This window comes from Equus asinus, chromosome 12 (genome assembly GCF_041296235.1).
Source record: "Equus asinus isolate D_3611 breed Donkey chromosome 12, EquAss-T2T_v2, whole genome shotgun sequence".
In the NCBI taxonomy this organism is placed as follows: Eukaryota; Metazoa; Chordata; class Mammalia; order Perissodactyla; family Equidae; genus Equus; species Equus asinus.
Genome location: NC_091801.1, coordinates 44,160,113 through 44,179,556, shown reverse-complemented (window position 1 = coordinate 44,179,556; position 19,444 = coordinate 44,160,113). Strand labels below are relative to the sequence as shown.

General features: G+C 40.4%; 1 protein-coding gene, 1 long non-coding RNA gene and 1 other non-coding gene across 5 annotated transcripts in view; 2 read left to right on the top strand and 1 right to left on the bottom strand.

The window, feature by feature from the left end:
- Window positions 1–13,229, bottom strand: part of LOC139039914 (uncharacterized) — a 174,536-nt gene extending 161,307 nt beyond the window's left edge. The window contains exon 1 of one of the 2 annotated variants that reach the window (XR_011493274.1): window positions 13,145–13,229. This is a non-coding gene — a long non-coding RNA (uncharacterized lncRNA). Of the gene's footprint in view, window positions 1–12,855; window positions 12,985–13,144 lie in introns of those variants that run through there. The other variant, XR_011493273.1, reaches the window with a different exon arrangement.
- On the top strand, window positions 12,744–12,825 carry TRNAS-AGA (transfer RNA serine (anticodon AGA)). Its single transcript has one exon. It is a non-coding gene; the product is annotated as a tRNA-Ser (tRNA).
- CFAP418 (cilia and flagella associated protein 418) overlaps window positions 13,024–19,444 on the top strand; it is a 30,352-nt gene continuing 23,931 nt past the window's right edge. The window contains exons 1-2 of one of the 2 annotated variants that reach the window (XM_044743950.2): window positions 13,024–13,467; window positions 18,050–18,137. In XM_044743950.2, the coding sequence (XP_044599885.1) occupies window positions 13,310–13,467; window positions 18,050–18,137 (246 nt within the window). In that variant the 5' untranslated portion in view covers window positions 13,024–13,309. The remainder of the gene's footprint in view (window positions 13,468–18,049; window positions 18,138–19,444) is intronic. The other variant, XM_044743949.2, reaches the window with a different exon arrangement.

Here is a 19,444-nt window from a genome sequence, read left to right as displayed (position 1 = left end):
GTTTGGGAAGACAAGTACTCCCAGCAGTGCAGACAAGCAACCAGAAGTATTACCCATAAGTGGTTAATGAGAAGATAGGATGACAAAGCTGTTTAGAAGAGCTGGAAGGAATTGTCTCCTCCTCTGAAGGACACTAGGAAAGGAACTGGATTCTTGCAACCTCAGAAAATATTCATCCCATCGAGTGGGTCTCAACCCTATCTGTAGATTCGAATCACCTAAGGAGGGTTTTGTTTTGGGGTTTGTCTTTTTTTAGCAGCAAGTCCCTGAATGCCCTCCCCCGCCAACCAATTAAATCAGAATTCTTGGGGAAGAGACTTAAAACATAGATCCTAGACCAACATTATTAACATCATCAACATCACTTAGGAACTTGTTAGAAATACAGAATCTCAAGCTCCACTCAAGCCCCCATTCAAGACCTACTGAATCAAGATTTGCATTTTAATAAGATCCTCAAGTGACTGTTGTGCCCATTAAGGTTCTTTTTTTTTTTTTTTGAGGAAGATAACATCTGCTCCCAATCCTCCTCTTTTTGCTGAGGAAGACTGGCCCTGAGCTAACATCCGTGCCCATCTTCCTCTACTTTATATGTGGGACGCCTACCACAGCATGGCTTGCCGAGCAGTGCCATGTCCGCACCCAGGATCCAAACCGGCAAACCCCGGGCTGCTGAAACGGAACGTGCACACTTAACCGCTGCACCACCTGGCCGGCCCCAGACCATTAAGGTTTGAGAAATGCAAGTTCAGAGGACAAAGAAGCTTATTTTTCCTCACATAACAGTTTCAGGGCTAACAGTCCAGGGTAGCAGGGGAGCCCTACTCCACACAGTCATTCAGGGATCAATGTTCCGTCCTTTGTGTTACTCTGTCATCTCCTGGGACATTGCTCGTCTACCTGGTCAAAGCTGGGTTACTATGTGTTCCAAATAGCAGCAGGGGAAGAGAGCATTGAAGGAGAACCTTCTGTTGTCCTAAGGCCTAAGACCAGATGTGCTACCCAATGTTTTTGCTCTGAATTTAGTCACAGGACCACATCTAGCTCAAAAGATGTTGGGAAAACTAGTCTAGCCACACATCTAGGAAGTAGGAGAGAACAAATTTTGGTGAACAAAGATCAGTTTTTATGCCCGACACATAGTAAGTTCCCAATAAATGATGGTGACTATTAGAGCTATTATTATTAACCAAAATATATGCTTCACTATCTTGGAATACAAATAGTGTTTCATTTATTTTATTCTTCTAGTGAATTGCTTGAGGCTCAAAGACCTTACCAGAAGGAAGTCTGAAATTCCTTCCTTAAGGCCTTTCCCATTCCTTCATCCCTATATGGTCCAACATCCTAAGGCCTTTCTCAGTTCTAAAGGGTCGTTCATACTTCTAAATGTCAGGTGAGAGAAATATCTAGAAAGTTCTATTAGCTCACTAGTACCATTGCTTTGGTGGCTACCTCATGGGCATACTGAACACTGATCCCACCCAGTCCAATGGCTGATTATCCCTGCCATGAAGAAGTCCTTGCTTCTCATAGGCCACAGTCAAGCCTCCACTCACACTTTCAGGTCAAATGCATCTGCTCCATCACCATCCCTAAGCATGAAACTGTACCCAGCTGGCTGGGTGTAGAAGGGCCTGCCTCGGCCATCTGCTGTGGAACAACCCCTTCCCCATGAGATCCTGACTCAGTCCTAGGGTCCCATGAAACCCTGACCCAGACCCTCAATCCAAACACCAGGCCAGACATTCCTGTGGTGAATTCCATTCTAGGGCCCCTGATTTTCTTTGTTTCCAGGAAATTTGAGTCCATCAGTGTCTAATGACATTAACCCCAAAAAGAAAAGAGCCAAGGACTTTATCCCTTTCCTTCTAGGTGGCTCCTTGGCCCCTTGGCAAAATTACCAACTCCTACTCAAGACCAGTTTATACAGCAAGGGCTATGGTGAGGGGGCTACCTTCAGGCCATAAACAAAACTCCCTTAATAATATTACCCCAAGGGTAAGAGGTGTCTACTGGCCTTACATTTTTACAACTAAGGGATGCACTCAAGTGATTTTTCCTATTATAATGAAAATCTGCTCCAGGCTGTCGCTGGATACTAAAGAGGCTGGCACCATTTAAAAACTCATATCACCAGATCTCAATATCTAACATCTCTTCAAGGCAAGTATCATCATCTCTGTTTATTGTTATAGAAATGGAGAGTTTAAGAGACCTCCTAGTTTCAATGACCACAGGATTCAAAACTTGTTCTTTCTGACGAATGATACTAATAATAATACCTAACATTTGTTAAGCACTTTTTATTCACCATGGACTTTTTAAAAACTCAAAAAAAAAATAATTTACATGAAGAAAAGTAGATAAATCACAAGTATACAGCTCAGTGAATTTTCACAAACTGAGCACACCTAGTCAGTACCCACAACAAGGAAGACAACGTTTTCAGCGCCCCCAGAAACCCTGCTCACACTACTTTCTAGTCATTTTCCCAACTTGGGTAGTCATTATTCTATTTTCTAGTTTTGCCTGTTTTTGGTCCTTATGTAAATGGAATCATACAGTATTTACTCTTTTGGATCAGGCTTCTTTCACTCTACATTATGTTTGTAAGATCCATCCATGGTGTTTCATGTACATACAGTTTATTTAATTTCATTGCTGGATAATATATTATGTTAATATATTGCAATTTATTTATCCATTCCTCTGTTGACAGGCATCTGGGTAGCTTCCATTTTGGGCTTTTTAAAATCCAGCTACTATGAATATTCTCGTACATTTCTTTGGTAAATATATGTACTCATATCTATTAGGTATATGCCTAGAAGTGGAATTGCTAGGACATAGAGTATGCATAGTGCTCCACTGGTAGATGTTGACCAGATACTATTTAAGTGTTTCACATGTATTAACTCATTTAATCCTCATAATAGTCCTAATGATGTAGGTACTATCATTAACCCCCATTTTTACAGATGAGGAAATAGAGGCACAGAGATTAAATAGCACAACCAGTAATTAGATGAATCCTATTTGAATGGGTTTAAATTCAGGAGGTTTCTGTACAGAGCCTGTACTTACAACCACCACCCTGTACTCTTGAAAGGATTCATTCTAGAACTATATTATTCTGTTATTTTACTAATTCATTTCCCCCTGCCATACATTGATACAAGAATTAGAGCACACACATACACATGCATCCAAGATAGTTCTGGGAATGGCAATCAGTAACAGCTCTGATATCATTGATAGAAAACCAGCCACAAACTGGTCACTTACATGGGCAGTTTGTGTATATATGAAATGCTCAGATCAACCAAGGATTATTTTTATTTTATTTCTGGTGGAATTAAAAATATAAGATAGACAAGACATCCTCAGTTAGATAAAAGTATCACACATTCTGTTTTACTGGAAAACTTGGAGCTGTACTTATCCCAGCTTCCCAAAGCAAGTGGCAATTGTACATCCTTAATCATTCAACATATTATTTGTGCCAGGTGTTTTGAGGGGATGCACACTGGAAGAGTACTCATGGGTTGAACACATTCCCCATCCTCATGGATCTTACATTCTTGTAGCGGATATTAGAAATAACTATGACAGACAGTAAGTGCCACAACATGATTTCAGGGCTACAGATACTCAAGGGAGGAGTGGACCACTTCTCATCAATTGGTCAAGGGAGACTAAAGTGGTAGTGGCATTTTGGCTGAGTCATAAAAGATTGATAAGATTTCCCAAAAATGGCAGTGGGGTCAGGGAAGGAGTAATAGAATGAGCAAATGCACAGACACAGGAGAGTAACAAACACTTCTGGAAAACATCTAGGGGTATATAAGTAACCAGAGCACATACTAAGCAGAACTACCTCATCGCTAATATTTACTGAATACTCTCAGCTGACCTCACAACAGCCCACTGAGGATGGGAATGAAGGACATAAAAATTAAGTTAACTTGTCCAAGGCCACAGCCCTAGTAAGTGCCATAGACCAACTTTCAGTTCTGGCCCACTTGACTCCAAAGCCCCCACTACTTCTGCTTCCTCCTGCCATGGGTAACAGGGTCTGTGCCTCCTGCCAGGTGTAAGAGGAAATGGATCTGAGGGGGACCTAGGAGCCTACCAGGCTAAGGAATTTGGACTTCATGTGGAAGGCAATGTAAGGCCATGAGAGATTTGGTAAGAAACTGAGGACACAGAGCAATGCTCTAAGAACAGAATACTTCAAATTGTGGGTCACTACTTATTAGTGGCTCATGGAATCTATTTCAGTAAGTTTTGACTAACACTTTTTCAAGCAAAAGAGGAGAAAATTCAGAATGCACCTCACGCAGATTAAAATACAGTTTCACAAAACTTTTGTCTCACTTTAGATAGATAACACAGGTAAGTAGGTAGATGATTGGACGGATAGATAATAGATTAGATAAATAGATAATAGATTAGATAGCTAAGGTATATAGATATAGGTAGCTAAGGTAGATAGAAGAATAGATTAGATAGCTATAGATACAGATCGATAATAGGTCAGATAGAAGATAAGGTAGAGAGAGAGAGATGGGTATACTGGGCTATCATCCAAAACGTATTTCTTACTGTGAGTCATGGTTGAAAAGTGTGAAAGCCTCAGCTCTAAGAAGGTTGCCAGGAGTGCAATTATACAAGTCTGACTGCAAGAAGAGTGTCTGGGGGCAGGGAAACCAGTAGAGGATATTTTCCAATTTGGTAATGGACAAGAATTTGAACTGGGGAGGTGGCAACACGATTCAACAGAAAGGATTTTGTGCAACAGATATGTTTTCTCTGACTTAATCTACACTGGAACATCATTCACCTATTCTCCCTGCCCTCAACAGAGATCCCTCAAAGGCCGCATCTTACTTGTCAGCATACTATCTCACTATCAAGAGGCTTAACTTCCATCTCACGCCCCTCCCCAGGGCTCGAGCAAAGAAGTCTTTGCTGTGTGGGTTTGTTTTAAAGTAATGAAACTAACCCCTCTCTTGTTGGTCCAGTAATCTGTCTGTTACAAAGCAGCATCACGGCTTTGGGGAGAAAACATTAGGCAAGCCCAGAAAGGTGCTAGGCAGCAAGGATGGTCTTTTCTCTTGGGCTCATGGTTAGAGGCTGTCCTGTCTCTCTCAGTAGCTCCACGGTTGCGTTGCCCTACCTTGGTCTCCCATTTGGCCCTCACAACATCCTTGCCAGGTAAGTACTATATTACTAAGCCCATTTTTTAACAGATGAAGAAACTGACAGAGAAGACAAACAATGCCTTCAAGTTACCCCACCCTTGGCTAGTAAATGGGGGAAGTGAGATTGAAACCCAGGCCCATGTGACTTCTAAAGCCATGTGTTCACCACCATTAGTGCACTGCCTTTCATTAAATTATGTTTCTTTTAAATTAAGAAAGTTATCTTCTTAAAAATTTATTTTAGTTTATTAAACATAGAAAGATTAGGCATGGTAAGCAGATCAAGTATTTATTAGCCACAATTTACAGATAAGAAGACTGAAAAAGAAGAAAGTTCAAAGTCTCATCCAAGATCATAATACAGTAATAGAGCTAGAACTAAAACCAAGGCTAGCAAGACCAAGTGACAAATAGCTGTCAGGTCTAAAAATTTTAGTCTAACTGTACTTAGACTGTGGATATCGGTCTGGATTTCAGTCAGAAGTCACTATGTAAATTCATTGCACGATTTCTTCCTTGGAATACGGACTTCTAAACTTTTTCTGGCTGATTGAACTTGGTGTTTTCCTTCGCACTCACATTTCATCTTCTCTGTGTACGCAGGCTGGTGGCTGGAGAATGTTAAGAGGGTACAGATAGATTCTATACACAGTGGGGAGCTGCAGTAACTGTAGAATAATGCAAACTGGCAAGAGTAATATAAACCGACATACACTCAAAGACTCTGAACTAGAAAGATCCCCCACAGATAAGAATTTAAGAATTAAGTTGTCTAGTTGAGTAAATTTGTCTGCCAAGTCCTTATAAATAATTAGAAAATCAAATTAAAGCAAACTCCTACCCTCACCTCAGGGTTTTTGTTGTTGATTTTTTTTTAATGAGGAGAAAGACAGAAGATAACCTTAAGATAAATAATGAAAACACGCAAAATATAGTACGGCACAGTAAAATGAACATGAGTTCTGCAATTAGACCCAATTTCAAAATCCAGGTTATGACCTTGGGCAAGTAATTTTACCTCTCTGTCCCTATTTCTTCAGCTGTGACTTAAATAAAATAAGTTATATAAAGAGCTCAGAATATGGTAGGTATGCAATAAATTATATTATAGACAAGAAAGTACTATACCCAACACAATCATTACCATGAGGCATGCTGAGACCTCAGCACCAGGCTGACAAGAGGATGGAATCTGTTCCTGTATGGCTCCGGCTAAGAGAACTGACCTGACGTTGAACTTATTTGGGGGAAAGTAGTCCATCAGGTGAAATCACAGTATTTAAAGGCAAGATTGGATCAGATCCAGCCTGACATTTTTACCCAAGGGGCTGGAACTGCAGGCCTGGGAAGGCAGTAAGAATGTGTGAGCTGTGGAGATACTCATTGTCAAGTGGGTGACAAAATTTGATTCCAGACAGACTCATTCATGTTGAAACATAACCTCAGCCAGAACCAGGAGACATAAGGGGCCAATCTCCCAGAAAGAGGGGCCAGCATGGACCAGGACTTGGTCAGGGCCCTTCTGGTAAACTAAGAAGTAACTCCCAAGAAAGATATCCATGTGAAATCCTTGGAATCTGTGAATGTTACCTTATTTGGAAAGGGGGTCTTTGCAGCTGTGATTAAGTTAACGATCTTGAAGGGAGGAGCTTATCCTGGATAATCTGGGTAGGCCCTAAAGGTAATCACACATATCCTTATAAAATAAACACACAGAGGGGAAGACACACAGAGGAGAAGGCAATGTGAAGACAAAGGCAGAGATTGGAGTGATGAGGCTACAAGCCAAGGAATGCTAATAGCCACCAGAAGCTCGAAGAGGCAAGGAACTGACTGTCCCTTGGAACCTTCAGAGGGAGTGTTGTCCTGCCCACATCTTGATTTCAGACCTCTCGGCTCCAGAACTGAGAGAATAAGTTTCTGTTGTTTTAATTGTTATTGCAGCCTTAGTAAACTACTACAACCCTGGACAAGGATTTGGAATTTGGAGAAAGTTTCAGCCCAAGAATAGAAGTCGAGTTCAATCTAAAGGTAGGAGTCCATCACACAGGGGTTGATGGGACAGAAAGCAGTGTGGCATTTTGCTCACTGGATCCCAGACTTAGGCCATCCAGACCAATTCCAAATCTAACCATGATGAAGAAAAGCAAGCAAGTCTGGGTTGACTCAGGGACTTGTGGGGTTCATCCTGCAGGTGGGGTATTTCAGTACCCACAGTCAAGCAGGGCAAACAGGAACTGTCAGAGCAATCAGTGACATCCTGCCAATAAATGATAAATATCTTATAGAATCTGGCCACATGCAGTCTGAGATGATATCGGTTTCAGAAGAAAAAAAAAAAAGGCCAGAAAATATGCTGATCCTGCTATGGAAGGAATCTGTCCCTCCATTCACGGGCCAGGCACATGCCAGCACTGGGGGTGCAAAGGTGAGCCGAAGCCTGCCCCTCCCACAGTTCATAGTCTTCATCCCCTACAGCCTCTCCTAGAACTGAGACTTCCCTGCATGCTCAAGAAGACTCATTCTCCTTCAGAGAAGAACTTCTATGGCTTGAACAGACCATTCCATGCCCATGTTAGTAAGAAAGGAGAATCGGAGAAAGGAAGAACTTACCATCTCTATACGCTTAGAACTCACGTGTCAGAGAAGCAACCTCATTGTTAGAATACAATGGGGATTCCCTGGCCCCCAAAAGTAGTATAGTAATAGGATTTCAATTTAGATGTTCTCAAAAGCCACATTTCTCCCTCCCTTCCTAGGCACTATAAGATAAACAAATATGCATCAGTTACAGTCCCTGGCCTTCAGGAGCTTGAGTCCTCATGTAACACAAGGTCTAGACATAATCACTAAACTATAGAGCAGTGGGTACATTAGAGTGACACAGGCGATCAGAGATAAAGAACTTGAAGGGATAGGATATCTTTTTATTGATATGTCAAGCCAGGCATGAAAGGATTCCAAAATGTGGCAATCTGATGTTAAATTTATATCATCAATCTTATGGCCACTAGAAATAGTCTTATCCAGAATAACCAGCAAGATAATGAAATAAGACCATGTAATGGTTGCAATGACAATCTCTTAAAAATCAAAGAATTTCTAAATTGTTTCATTTCTCTAGCTTTGATTGTTTCATCTGTAAAATGAAAGGATTTTACACAAAAACACTAAAGTCCTTTCCAGCCCCCAGATGTTCCTTGGGCAGTTCATTGTAAGTGTGCTAGCTCTGTTGGCTTTATCCTTAGGGACTTCCATGAGCTTTTCACATAGGTGGAGAGCTTTTGGACTTTCAGAGACCAACAGGTATCTTTTTTTAAGGCCATAAAGATTGGCTGACATATGAAAATGTGACTGAGAAAACAGAGCAAAGTGGTCTACTTAAAACTCTGCGTTCCTCCCCAAGAGGCAATCAAGGGAAATAGAAAACTGATAGGCCCTAAACCTAAGTCCAGGCCTGAGATATTCTCAATTGCCTCCATCAGTTTGGTCCTTACTTTGCTTTCATTATAAGAGCTAGCTGAAATTCCTGCTCCCCTCCATAGTTCCACAACTAATCCTTTTTTCTTTTTCTTGAATCAGGTTTAACTTTCTGAAGGCTGTAAATCATAAAGCAAGAAATGATATGAAATAGGGAGGAGGGAAGAGGGAGCTATACTTACAGAACTGTAGAACTGAAAGGAACATTTTAATGTTAAGGCCTAAAAAAGAGGCTGGACTACTGACTCCTCAGAGGGTTGACTGGTTTGAGCCACATACATTGGCACTTGCCTCCTCAGGCTGATCTGTTTGTTGGTTGCCATGTGGACGGTGATAAAATATCCATCTGAGTGGGATAGAAAATTGTATTACACTCTTATAGCACATCTGTGAATATTGGCCTTTTGAACAAATAACCGTAGTTCACTAGGCTTCCGTGCTGTCAAAGGCTGCTTCCCAAATACCAACTTTGAACCTAGCCCTACCATAAAGACACATGGGGTCAATGAAAAATAGCATCCAAGAGGCCCCAAAGCCTGAGAAGATCTGGCAAAGAGTGACAGGTTTTATCCAGATTACTGAAGAGAAATGTACTGAGACTAGAAAGACTATGAAGGTACACGCCGTCAGAACGTGTCTGTGGATCAAAATCACCCGAACAGATTCTTGAGAGAGCCCCTGGCGGCTGTGTTAACCTTGGCATTGTTATCATTAAGAGCTATGCTCATTTCTGGCACCTAACATTGGACACATTGACAGCAACAGGGTTGATGGAAGAGGAAAGAATCTGTTTTGCAGTTAAAAAAAAAAAATACTTCTCAGATTTCTCAGGCCATTTGAAATCACGCCAGAGAAATACTTGATTTTAGCCTTCTTAAGCTCTCTGCGATGATGCCGCAAGTGGTGTCCCCCACGTGTGATGATGTATATCAGGGCCAGAGTTTTCTCAAGATGTTCCAAGCCTGCAGGCTCCTGATCCTTTTTCAAATTACAAAGATGATAGTATTCCAGTGAGAGTTATGATTAGTCTAAACTCTCCACAGCTGTGAGAGATGAATGTACAAATTCCAATAAAGACTCTGCATGTTCTGGTCTGAATTTACCTCCATGACATTGAGGCCTAACTCAGAGACCACTTTTTTAAAAAAAAAAGACCTGCCTCAGTGCTATTCCATTTCTTCCATAGCATCAGCTGCTGGGAGGCTGGCAACTGTTCTGGGAGGGTGCCTCCCCTCACACCGTTGTCACTGCCTTGTAGTGGATGTTTATTTAGAAGGTTTTTGATGTGTGGGGAGAGAAGCGGGTCCGGGAAAAATAAACCCAAGTACAAGGGAATTCAAAGAGGCCTTGCAATTCATTATTTCAACAGACAGGGGGATCAAAAAACACCTTGTAACTTAAGGGGTTGTCCTGGAGCTGTGCGGGACAGCGGAACCAGCTGTATCACGACCTCTAACTCATTTAGACTGGTGCTAGCAAGAAGGCAGGCTCCAAGCATTCTTCAGTTACTTGGAAAAGCCGACAGGGCTTTTTTGTACACCTTTTCTCTAAAATACTTCATTGGAATACTAAGTAAATGTAGTAATACACAGCATGCCCCTTTTACCATGTTTAATAATTGTATCATCTGAAGGCATTTGGCTATAATCCTTTATGAAACATCTGATGTTCAGCATGCTTTCTATTACTGGGAAAGACAGGGAACAAGGATTCATATCATTGTCTACACATATTAACCATTATAGAGATAATACATGATTCCTTACTTTGGAAACAAAAAAGAAAATACCAAATGAATATATAATATGGTTTTTAAAACACTATCTTCTAGGGGCTGGCCTGGCAGCATAGTAGTTAAGTTTGTGCACTCTGCTTCCATGGCCAGAGGTTTGCAGCTTTGGATCCTGGGTGTGGAGCTATGCACCGCTCATTAAGCCATGCTGTGGCAGCATCCCACATACAAAGTAGAGGAAGATTGGCACAGATGTTAGTTCAGGGTCAATCTTCCTCACACACACACACAAATTTTTCTTCTAATATGATTTGCATGAATGTAGAATCTTCTAAAGCCATATATACATTCACCCTGTACATTTCCTCCCTTGTTTAGGGTCCACTGAAGCACACCCTGGTATCACTCCTGATATCTAGAGATTTTTAACAGTGCACTATCATTTTACAATTTATCACACAGCCATACATTTATGCCACACTTATGTGACATGTGGCATTTCCCCTTGTAGACTCTGAACTTGATTTTTCTCTCTCTAAGGCGAACTAGAAAGACAACACAACAAAAGTCAGAAGACCCAATGGAAAATTTAATGAGCTATAAACAAAATTCTCAAAACACCAACCTCTGGATGATCTACACATTATATTTTATTGAAATAGGGTGGGAGTGGAGGAAGAAGAGAACAAGCTCCCATTTTTTTCTAATATTCATGCAAACCAAACACACAACTAGAAGCATTTCCTCTTTTATCTTTTCATAGTCCTTCATGCAAATCTTTTAAATCCTAATAGATTCTTGCAACTACCGGTACATACCACCTCAGATTTCATCTTTTCTAGAGAAAAATCAAATCATTAATTTAAGACTGTTAAATTTAATGGCAACTATGCATTACTCCCCCTGGAACTTCGTTGCAAAGGCAACTTCAATATCAACTGCCTGTTTCTTATCTTTCTGCTGGAGGTCAGTATCAAGTACAATTGCCCAGCAAGGAAACAGGGTTGGGGGGACGACAACGACGTCGCGGGAGGTGGGGAGGGGGGCGGCCTGATTGGGAAATCATACAATATACCAGGATTCTAATAGCTAAAACAAAGCTATGGGGAAAATAATCAAAGCAGCTAAGAGGATTGTTTCCTTGCTGGGAATATTCAAGGTTGGTCTGATGGTAAGATTAGCAGTGTGCTGATAAATGTTCAACAACCAGCTCTTAGGGAGAAAAAGCCATGTTTTGTAGCATTTGCAGTTTCCCTCGTGTAAATACACCCACCAAGGCTAATTTCAAGCTACCCAAGTGACCTCCCTGAATGTGAAGTTAAGCAGAGATTCACAGTAGCAACCCATTGTATAGTATTTCACATACAATAGATGTAAATAACCTCAACAGCATAAATTACAGTAAAACGTAGTGAAATAACTAAACTGTGGTGAATTTTTAGTTACTTTTGTTTTTAATACAGTTAATTTAACTTTGTCTAATTTAATTTTTAATAATGGTTGCGTTTAACAACTGGCTCCCAAAATTCATGAAAATTTAAAGGTGGGCTCTGGTGAGCAGGTACCATTCGCTCCAGCACACCACAACACGGTGCTCTTCGGGGACATTGAAGATATTTTGAATAAACAACAAACCAAATAAATAAAGCTACTAAATCATCTGGACCAAACTATTTCCAGAATTTCCAAGGGTGCCAACCTCTTTTCTACCCCACTTTAGAAATACGCAAAGTTCAGGTTTCACCATGCATAGCATTTATAGGAATACTATTTCATGATAATACCTTCCATTTGCATCACGCATTACACTTTTCAAAGTAGCGCTTTTATGGCACGGTGGGACAGTCTGACCCTGCACAGTGAATTTAAATCGATGAGTAATCGGATTTTAGTTCCTAGTGAGTGAAAAAAGTCTCGGGAGCCATCTGTCCAAGAGAGAGGTGGAGAGGTGGAGCTGGAAACCAGGCAAGGAAGCCCAGAGGCTGGTCAGCCTCCCCAACATTCCAGGTTCCCTCCTGGAAGTGGCTCCATCACTGTACAAGTAGGTGTACAGTAGTTCCTCGCTTCCCTCCCTCTCTCCTGTTTTCTGATTAACTTTAGAGTTTTGACGAGAACTCAGTTTTTCCTGACGGGAAAAAAAGGGTTTGACGGGATATGCTCTGAGTCCTTCAAAAACCTAAAATTATTAGCGCCATAGCATTCAAATACTCTCTCATGACAATAACTTTGTAATGTTTTTCTCCCGATCCAAACATACGTGTTACTGTAGTAGACACTGAAGTGCAGACTCTACATAGATTTTGCTGCCAAAACTAACAGCAGGAGTAGTCGTGGCCGAGTGGTTAAGGCGATGGACTAGAAATCCATTGGGGTCTCCCCGCGCAGGTTCGAATCCTGCCGACTACGGAAAGCTACAGTTTTGCTACCAGTACTCACATTTGTTTTCGTTTTGGAAGGGTCTCCTTAAGTTCTTTGCAGGTTATTTGAGGAATTTATAAAGCTTTGGAATACAACGCGGACCCCAGTGGGGCCGGAAGAAGAGTGGATGAGGGAGCTAGCGAGTCTTGTGACTGTGGTTACAACCTAGGGCCAGGAGGGGGAGATAGGACAAAACACGCCAGACAACCTAGAACGAAGAACAAAGCGTCGCGAGGTCGCGCAAGAAAGGACACCTCCGACCTCCGGTCCACGGGGACAGTTCTGCCACCCACCCTCGCGGACCCACCGGTGGTCTTGCGCGAGAGCGACAGCTCCAAGATCCCGCGGGCTCCTGGGGCAGCCTCAGGACAGCGCGCGCATGCGCAGGGGCGACGAATGCGAGGGCGCGCGCTGCGGGTCCTTGCGTTGCTCCTGGTAACCTCCCAGCCCAGCCGCGACGTGACGATTCAAGATGGCGAAAGACCTGGAAGAGCTGTTGGATGAGGTCGAGTCCAAGTTTTGCAGACCAGACCCACTGAGACTGGGCATGGTCGAGCTGCCCAAAGGCTGCAGCGGCGGCGGCATCCTCAGCAATGACCGGAACCGAGCCGAGGCGAAAGAGACTCTCAGGTTAACGGGCGGGAGGGGTGGGCTGCTCTGGGATAGCCTGCTCTGGGCCCTAATGCCTCTTCCCCGCCCCGGGACCCAAAGGAACGTTCCCCCGCCTACGATCTCCATTTCCTCTCCCTGTCCGGGCCCAGACCCTCAATTCCCCGCCCGCGGGGCAGGGCACATCACATGTTCCTGCCCACTAGGATCCTGGCATCTCTTACCAAGGCCCCACTCCGCCCCCCGCAAGCCGGGGAGAGCTGGCCCCGCCGTTGCCCCGCCTCTGAGAGCCCGCGGCCTCGCGCTGACAGAGCCCAGGGGTTCTGATGGGGGGAGGGGGTGCGGCTTAGGCGTCCTCTTCTGAGCCTCGAAGGGGCTGCTCTGACCCGGGCCTCCGTCTACCTGAGCAGGTCTCATTCCCTCTGTGAGGTGTCCGCACAGAGAACCCCATCGTATTGCCTCAGACCCCATTCCCCAGGCAGAGTAATCCTTAGGCCAGTTGTTGGAGAAAACGATTCCATGCTATTCTGTCATCATTAGCTGATTCTTTTTTATTAGCTAAGAGAATTGGATGAGATTAGATTTATGATAAAAAGGTTAATTATTAGCGAACACTGACTATATTAGTCCAGCCACTTTCCTTCTCCCCATGGTCTCCAGGTCAAGATCCCAGGGGATCTCTGGCATCCAAATTGAAATTTGAGGAGGTTTCTTGAGTCTTTTAGTTTCTGATCCGAAAAACTACCTTTGAAATTTGTCATTTTTCTTCCGTGTAGTCTTAAATTAATAAGACTTCCTTCTTGGTTTCATCGTCCACTCAATCCCAAAAGAACAAAATTTTTGCATCAGGATGAGTATAGTCCTTCATAGTGATGACTTGGGAGCCTCTGCAGTAACTCTTCCTGGAATCTGTTGGAAGTGCTTGTGGAATTACACAGAGGCAGCTTTGGATCAAAGCAAGAAAGTCATTCTTGTTAATTTATGGCTGCATCTGGGGGTTTTGTTTCATTTTGTTTTGGTGTGCATGTGTGTGATTTCCCAGAAGTATTACCCAACTCCATTACTACTCAGTTTACCACACTTACCTCTAATGACATTTGTTTGTAAAAATTCACCCGCAGAAGATAAAAACATTGGAAAGATTCTAAAGTTCAGAAACAGAAGTTCTAAAAATAAGTTGATTACTGGGCAGCATTCTAAACGATAAATATAGGGGCAACTAAAGTGACTAATTTGAATGGGCTAACGCTCATTTGACTGAAAGTTTATACAAATATCACTTAATAGTTTGTATATTATTGTCTTATATGCTAGGCGTCCTTATATACTCATTCCCAGCACATCCACCATCCTTATCCCACAGCAATGTTGCCTTCCAATTTCTTTTGTTATTTTTATTTGTTTCCTTGGGGGATGGAGAAAATTTATCAAAGAGCCTTCCAGAGCCTGTTCATCTTAGGAAAACTAATGTGCAAAGAGTAGGATGTCTTGGAGCAGGCTGCTCAAAATGGAGGGGGCTGCTAAGATGGATCCTCTCCAGGCACAGGTCCTTTTATGCCTCTCTCTGTATCCTGTTATTGTACTACTAAAGTCCACCTATAATGCTGCTAGCACCCCATCCTGTCTTACTACATCAGATTTTCTAGTAATACATTTATAAAAGTTGTAGCAAACCAGTGCTGTTGTCGTTCACATGTTAAAACTTTTCATTTGGCAATGTAGTTGTAAAGGTAAATGATGCAAAAAACAGCAACAGAGGTCCTAAACCTAATACTAAATACAGTCCCTATCTAGTATATAATGTCAAAGATTAAAATTTTGCCTTGAGCTAAAATTGATATTTAAAAGTTAGGAACTATTTATGTTATGAATTTGTTCCTAGGAGACCACCTGCTTTTTGTATAGCCATATAGCTTGTATCTCTTTTTCTTGTAAGAGTTAAAATACTGAAATTGTCCATTAAAGTGATAGCTCTGCAAATAATAAAATAAATGATCATGCTACATCTGGATACCAGGAACAACTGCTAATATAAGTGGTCAGAACACATGCAATTTGTTGAAGTGTTCAAAATGATAAAGAGAAATATATTAGTTTAAAAAAAAAACTGATGTGGGTTTAGTAGAACTGCGGTAGGAATAATGTGATTCAGGATGATACGGGTGGGAATATTTACAGATATCGTAACCTCCTAGATAATAGCTATAATAATAACCAACATTTATTGAGTCCTTTCTATATGCTAAGTGCTTTATGTGTGTTATTTCATTTAATGTCTGCAACCTCATGAGGTAAATACTGTTATTGCCCCATTACCCTGACGAAACCCAAGACTTAGAAAAATAGTTACTTGCCTGAGGTCATATTTCCAAGTCTGCAAGGACGTTGTAGATCTAGCTTTAAGCTTTTATATATACCTTTCACATTTAATTGTGAGTTTCAAGTGTTTTGATGCTATAATACAATAACCTTAATCAAAGATTAATAAGCATTCATTGGTTCCCTCCCTAACTTTGTTTCTTCCATTCTAATTTTGACTAAAGATATAGTTTCTGTGAAATCCAAAAGGTATACAGACAAAAGATATATAAAGACCAAAAAAGAAAGTATTACACTGTCCTTTAAAATTTGTATGAGTCTCAGTGAAATTATGGCATTTTTTTTTTTCCATTTCTATAGCAAAGCATAGACAAGTGTAGGCATCATGAAATTGTGTGATCTAGTAACAGACCAGAATCTCATGTCTGTTTGGAACTGACAGTTTAGATCCCAAAGAGTACTGATTAGGCTGGTAAAGTTTGAATGCATCTGATTCTTGAAATTGTGAAATTCCATGAGAAAGGAGAAAGGAGAACTCCATGATATACCACAGGAGAACCCATGTGGTATATCATGAAAACCACAGGAAGAGAGAATTTCAAGAGGATGCGTTAGCAACCTGCTGTCATAAAAGAAATTGAAGGAATCGGTACCCAACAGTGTCAGATACTCCTGAAAGACTAAAGAGGATTGAACTGAGAAAGGCCATTCAGTGTAGTGATTTGGGCAGCTGTGACCTTTGAAAGAAGAGTTTCAATATAGTTGAGGGACATAGAGGCCAGAGATAGAATATTATACCTGGAAGAAGTTTTAAATAATTGTCTAGATCTCATTTTTCAGATAAAATATCTGAGGTTTAGAGAGGTTAAATAATTTAAACTGGGTCAATAATTCTCAACCAGTAATGATTTTCCCACTTGAGGGGATTTGGCAATCTCTTGACATTTTTGATTATCACAACTGGGGAAGAATTTGCTACTGGCATCTAGTGGGTAGAAGTCAGGGATGCTATAAAACATCCTAGAATGCACACAGCCCTTGCCACACACACACCCCCCAAAGAATTATCTGGCCTAAAAGGTCAGTAGTTCCAAGGTTGAAAAACCTTCATCTAGGTCACTAACTGATGCTAAATCCAATCTGGTTGTAAGGAAGTAGAAATAGTGGATATTGACTACTCTTCAGTAATGAGTAAGAGAGAGTGGCTTTTTGGAGTGTTTCTTTGAAGAGGGAAACCTTGAGCATACTTGTAAGTCAAGGGAAGAAGCCAGCATAGAGTGGAAGACATTAAGGATAAAATTTAGAGAGGGAACAACTGGACTAGGCAAAGCATGGAGATAAATGGACTCAGACATTCAGTATTACGCAACAGTCTCTGGATTTTCTTACATCAGGTTAATTGTCTTACTCCACACAGTAATGAAGAGGGACTCTATTCCTGATATTAGGAATTTTCAGAGTAAATACATTTCTAAAATTAGAGAGTTTGTCTAAAAAACCTATCTTCTAAAACAAGTAACTTAATGGTCCAGTGAAGTTATGAAGTTGATGTACAGCATCTGTAACATATAAATTCTAAAGAGAGTTCATCTTGTTTAGTGTTAGGTGTACAGGCTGACCTAGGTTGAATTCCAAGCCTCTCTTCCTGCTATTTGTATGACCTTGGGTGAGTTTCTGAATCTCTCAGTCACTGTTTCTTCATCTGTATAGTAAGAATTCAGTAAATGTTACTACTAAATAGAAGTTCCATGCCGTAACAGTTTGTATCAATAATCGTGTGATGGCTTTATCTGCAGAAGGTAAAGAAGTAATTGAGATATTTGGTCAAGCAGATATGGCTCTTTTTTATTGGTCATTAGATTATATAACCTTTGGCTCCTCAGTAAAGAGATATGATTATCTGACTTAAAATATAACCCTTAGGGAAATTAGACTCGTTAAAATTGTTTGTTTGTAATTCTCAGGTTCTACTTATACATATTTTGTATTCTTTAAGTAAGTGGTTGATGTAATTTAGAAAAGTACATGCCCAGTTTTCTTGTGACTATAATGTATAGCTTTAAATGTCTTATTTTAAGCATGTAAAAGTACGTATGTAAATTGGTACCTGAGAAACTGCTTTGTCTCACCATGTCTCACTACTATAGGCTATGCCCATAGTAGGAAAAAAATGAATTAATATCACATAATGTCCTTAACTCTCATAATGGACCTTATTTAAATAAAATTCTTCTCATACTGACTGACTTTGTCTGCACGTAATCTTAAGCTGCTTTTTTTTCAGATCAACAGAAACATGTAAGAAAGAAGATGATCTTGACAGTCTTATTAATGAAATATTTGAAGAGCCCAATTTTGACAGAAAATCCTTTGTAAGTCAAGTATTATAAATGTACAATAATTCTTTTATTATTTCAAGACGTATAAAATAGTGTGACAGCATCTAGAATGCACAAATATCTAAAGTCCTTTGAATTCTGAGAAATTAAATTATTTAAAGAAATTATTCCACTTAGAGTTACAGAAGAAATAAAATATTAGAAACTCTCAATATTTGTTTTTCTGTTGATTTCTCAGCAAGAATGAGAAATTAGAAAAGCTGTTAGAGCATAAGTCAACTCACAGATGAAGCTGTTTGTATTTATATGGAGACTCTAAGAACACTTTTCTAAAAGACTGAAAACAAACAGCTTTCATTATAGGAATATGCTTAGCATCTCAGATACAAGGCCGTTGCTGTTATCCTATGAGCCAATGAGTAAACTGTTAATGTTTTAATTTTTTAAATGTTTATGTATCTATATCATCTTTATAAAAAGCTCATAAAGTAACAGGCATCTACATATTTATCACCCATACTGAACATATCTGAACGTTTTGCCATGTTTGCTTCTCGGGATTTTTTTTAAAGAAATAAAAATTGTAGATATAGTTTAGGATTTGATAGTTAAGAATTCTCCAAATCCTACTCTACTGCCTTCCTTCCAAGAAGTAACCACTATCCTTTCCATCCATACTTTTATTACATATGTATATAACTATAAACAATTTTAACTGATGTATAATAGTCCATTGTGTAACTCTGCCTCCGTTTGTTTATGCACTTCCCTGGTGATGGACATTTAGTTTATGCCTAGTTGTTTGCTCTTACAAACAGTGCTTCATCAGGTATCTTTACATGTCTTCTTTTATCCCTGTATGAGAGTTTCTCTAGGCTGTATAAACCCTAGGAGAGGAATTGCTAGGTCATAAAGTATGCTCATCTTCAACTTTTCTACCTGTTGCCAAAGTGTTTTCCAAAGTGACTATGTCATTTATATTCTTCTGACCAGCAGTGTATGAAAATTTATATACTTTAATTTTTACCAGTTTGGTGAGTGCAAAATATATTTCTTAGATTTAAAAGAAAGAGACAAAATGGAAGTCTAAATTACAAGGACCACAAAGAAAAAAATCTAAAAAATAGATATATTATGAAAGAGGTTTTTGTTTAAAGGTAGAGAAGATTAAAGCAAGACAGTGGACTGAAAATGATTCGGCAATTGTAAAGTTAAGGATATGGATATAGGACACTTACATTTTTGTTAACCAGACTGAAAATCAAATGATCAGTATGGATCATAAGATCTGTGTTAATCTAAGTTTAACATTTCAATTCATGTGAGGTAAATTAATAAGC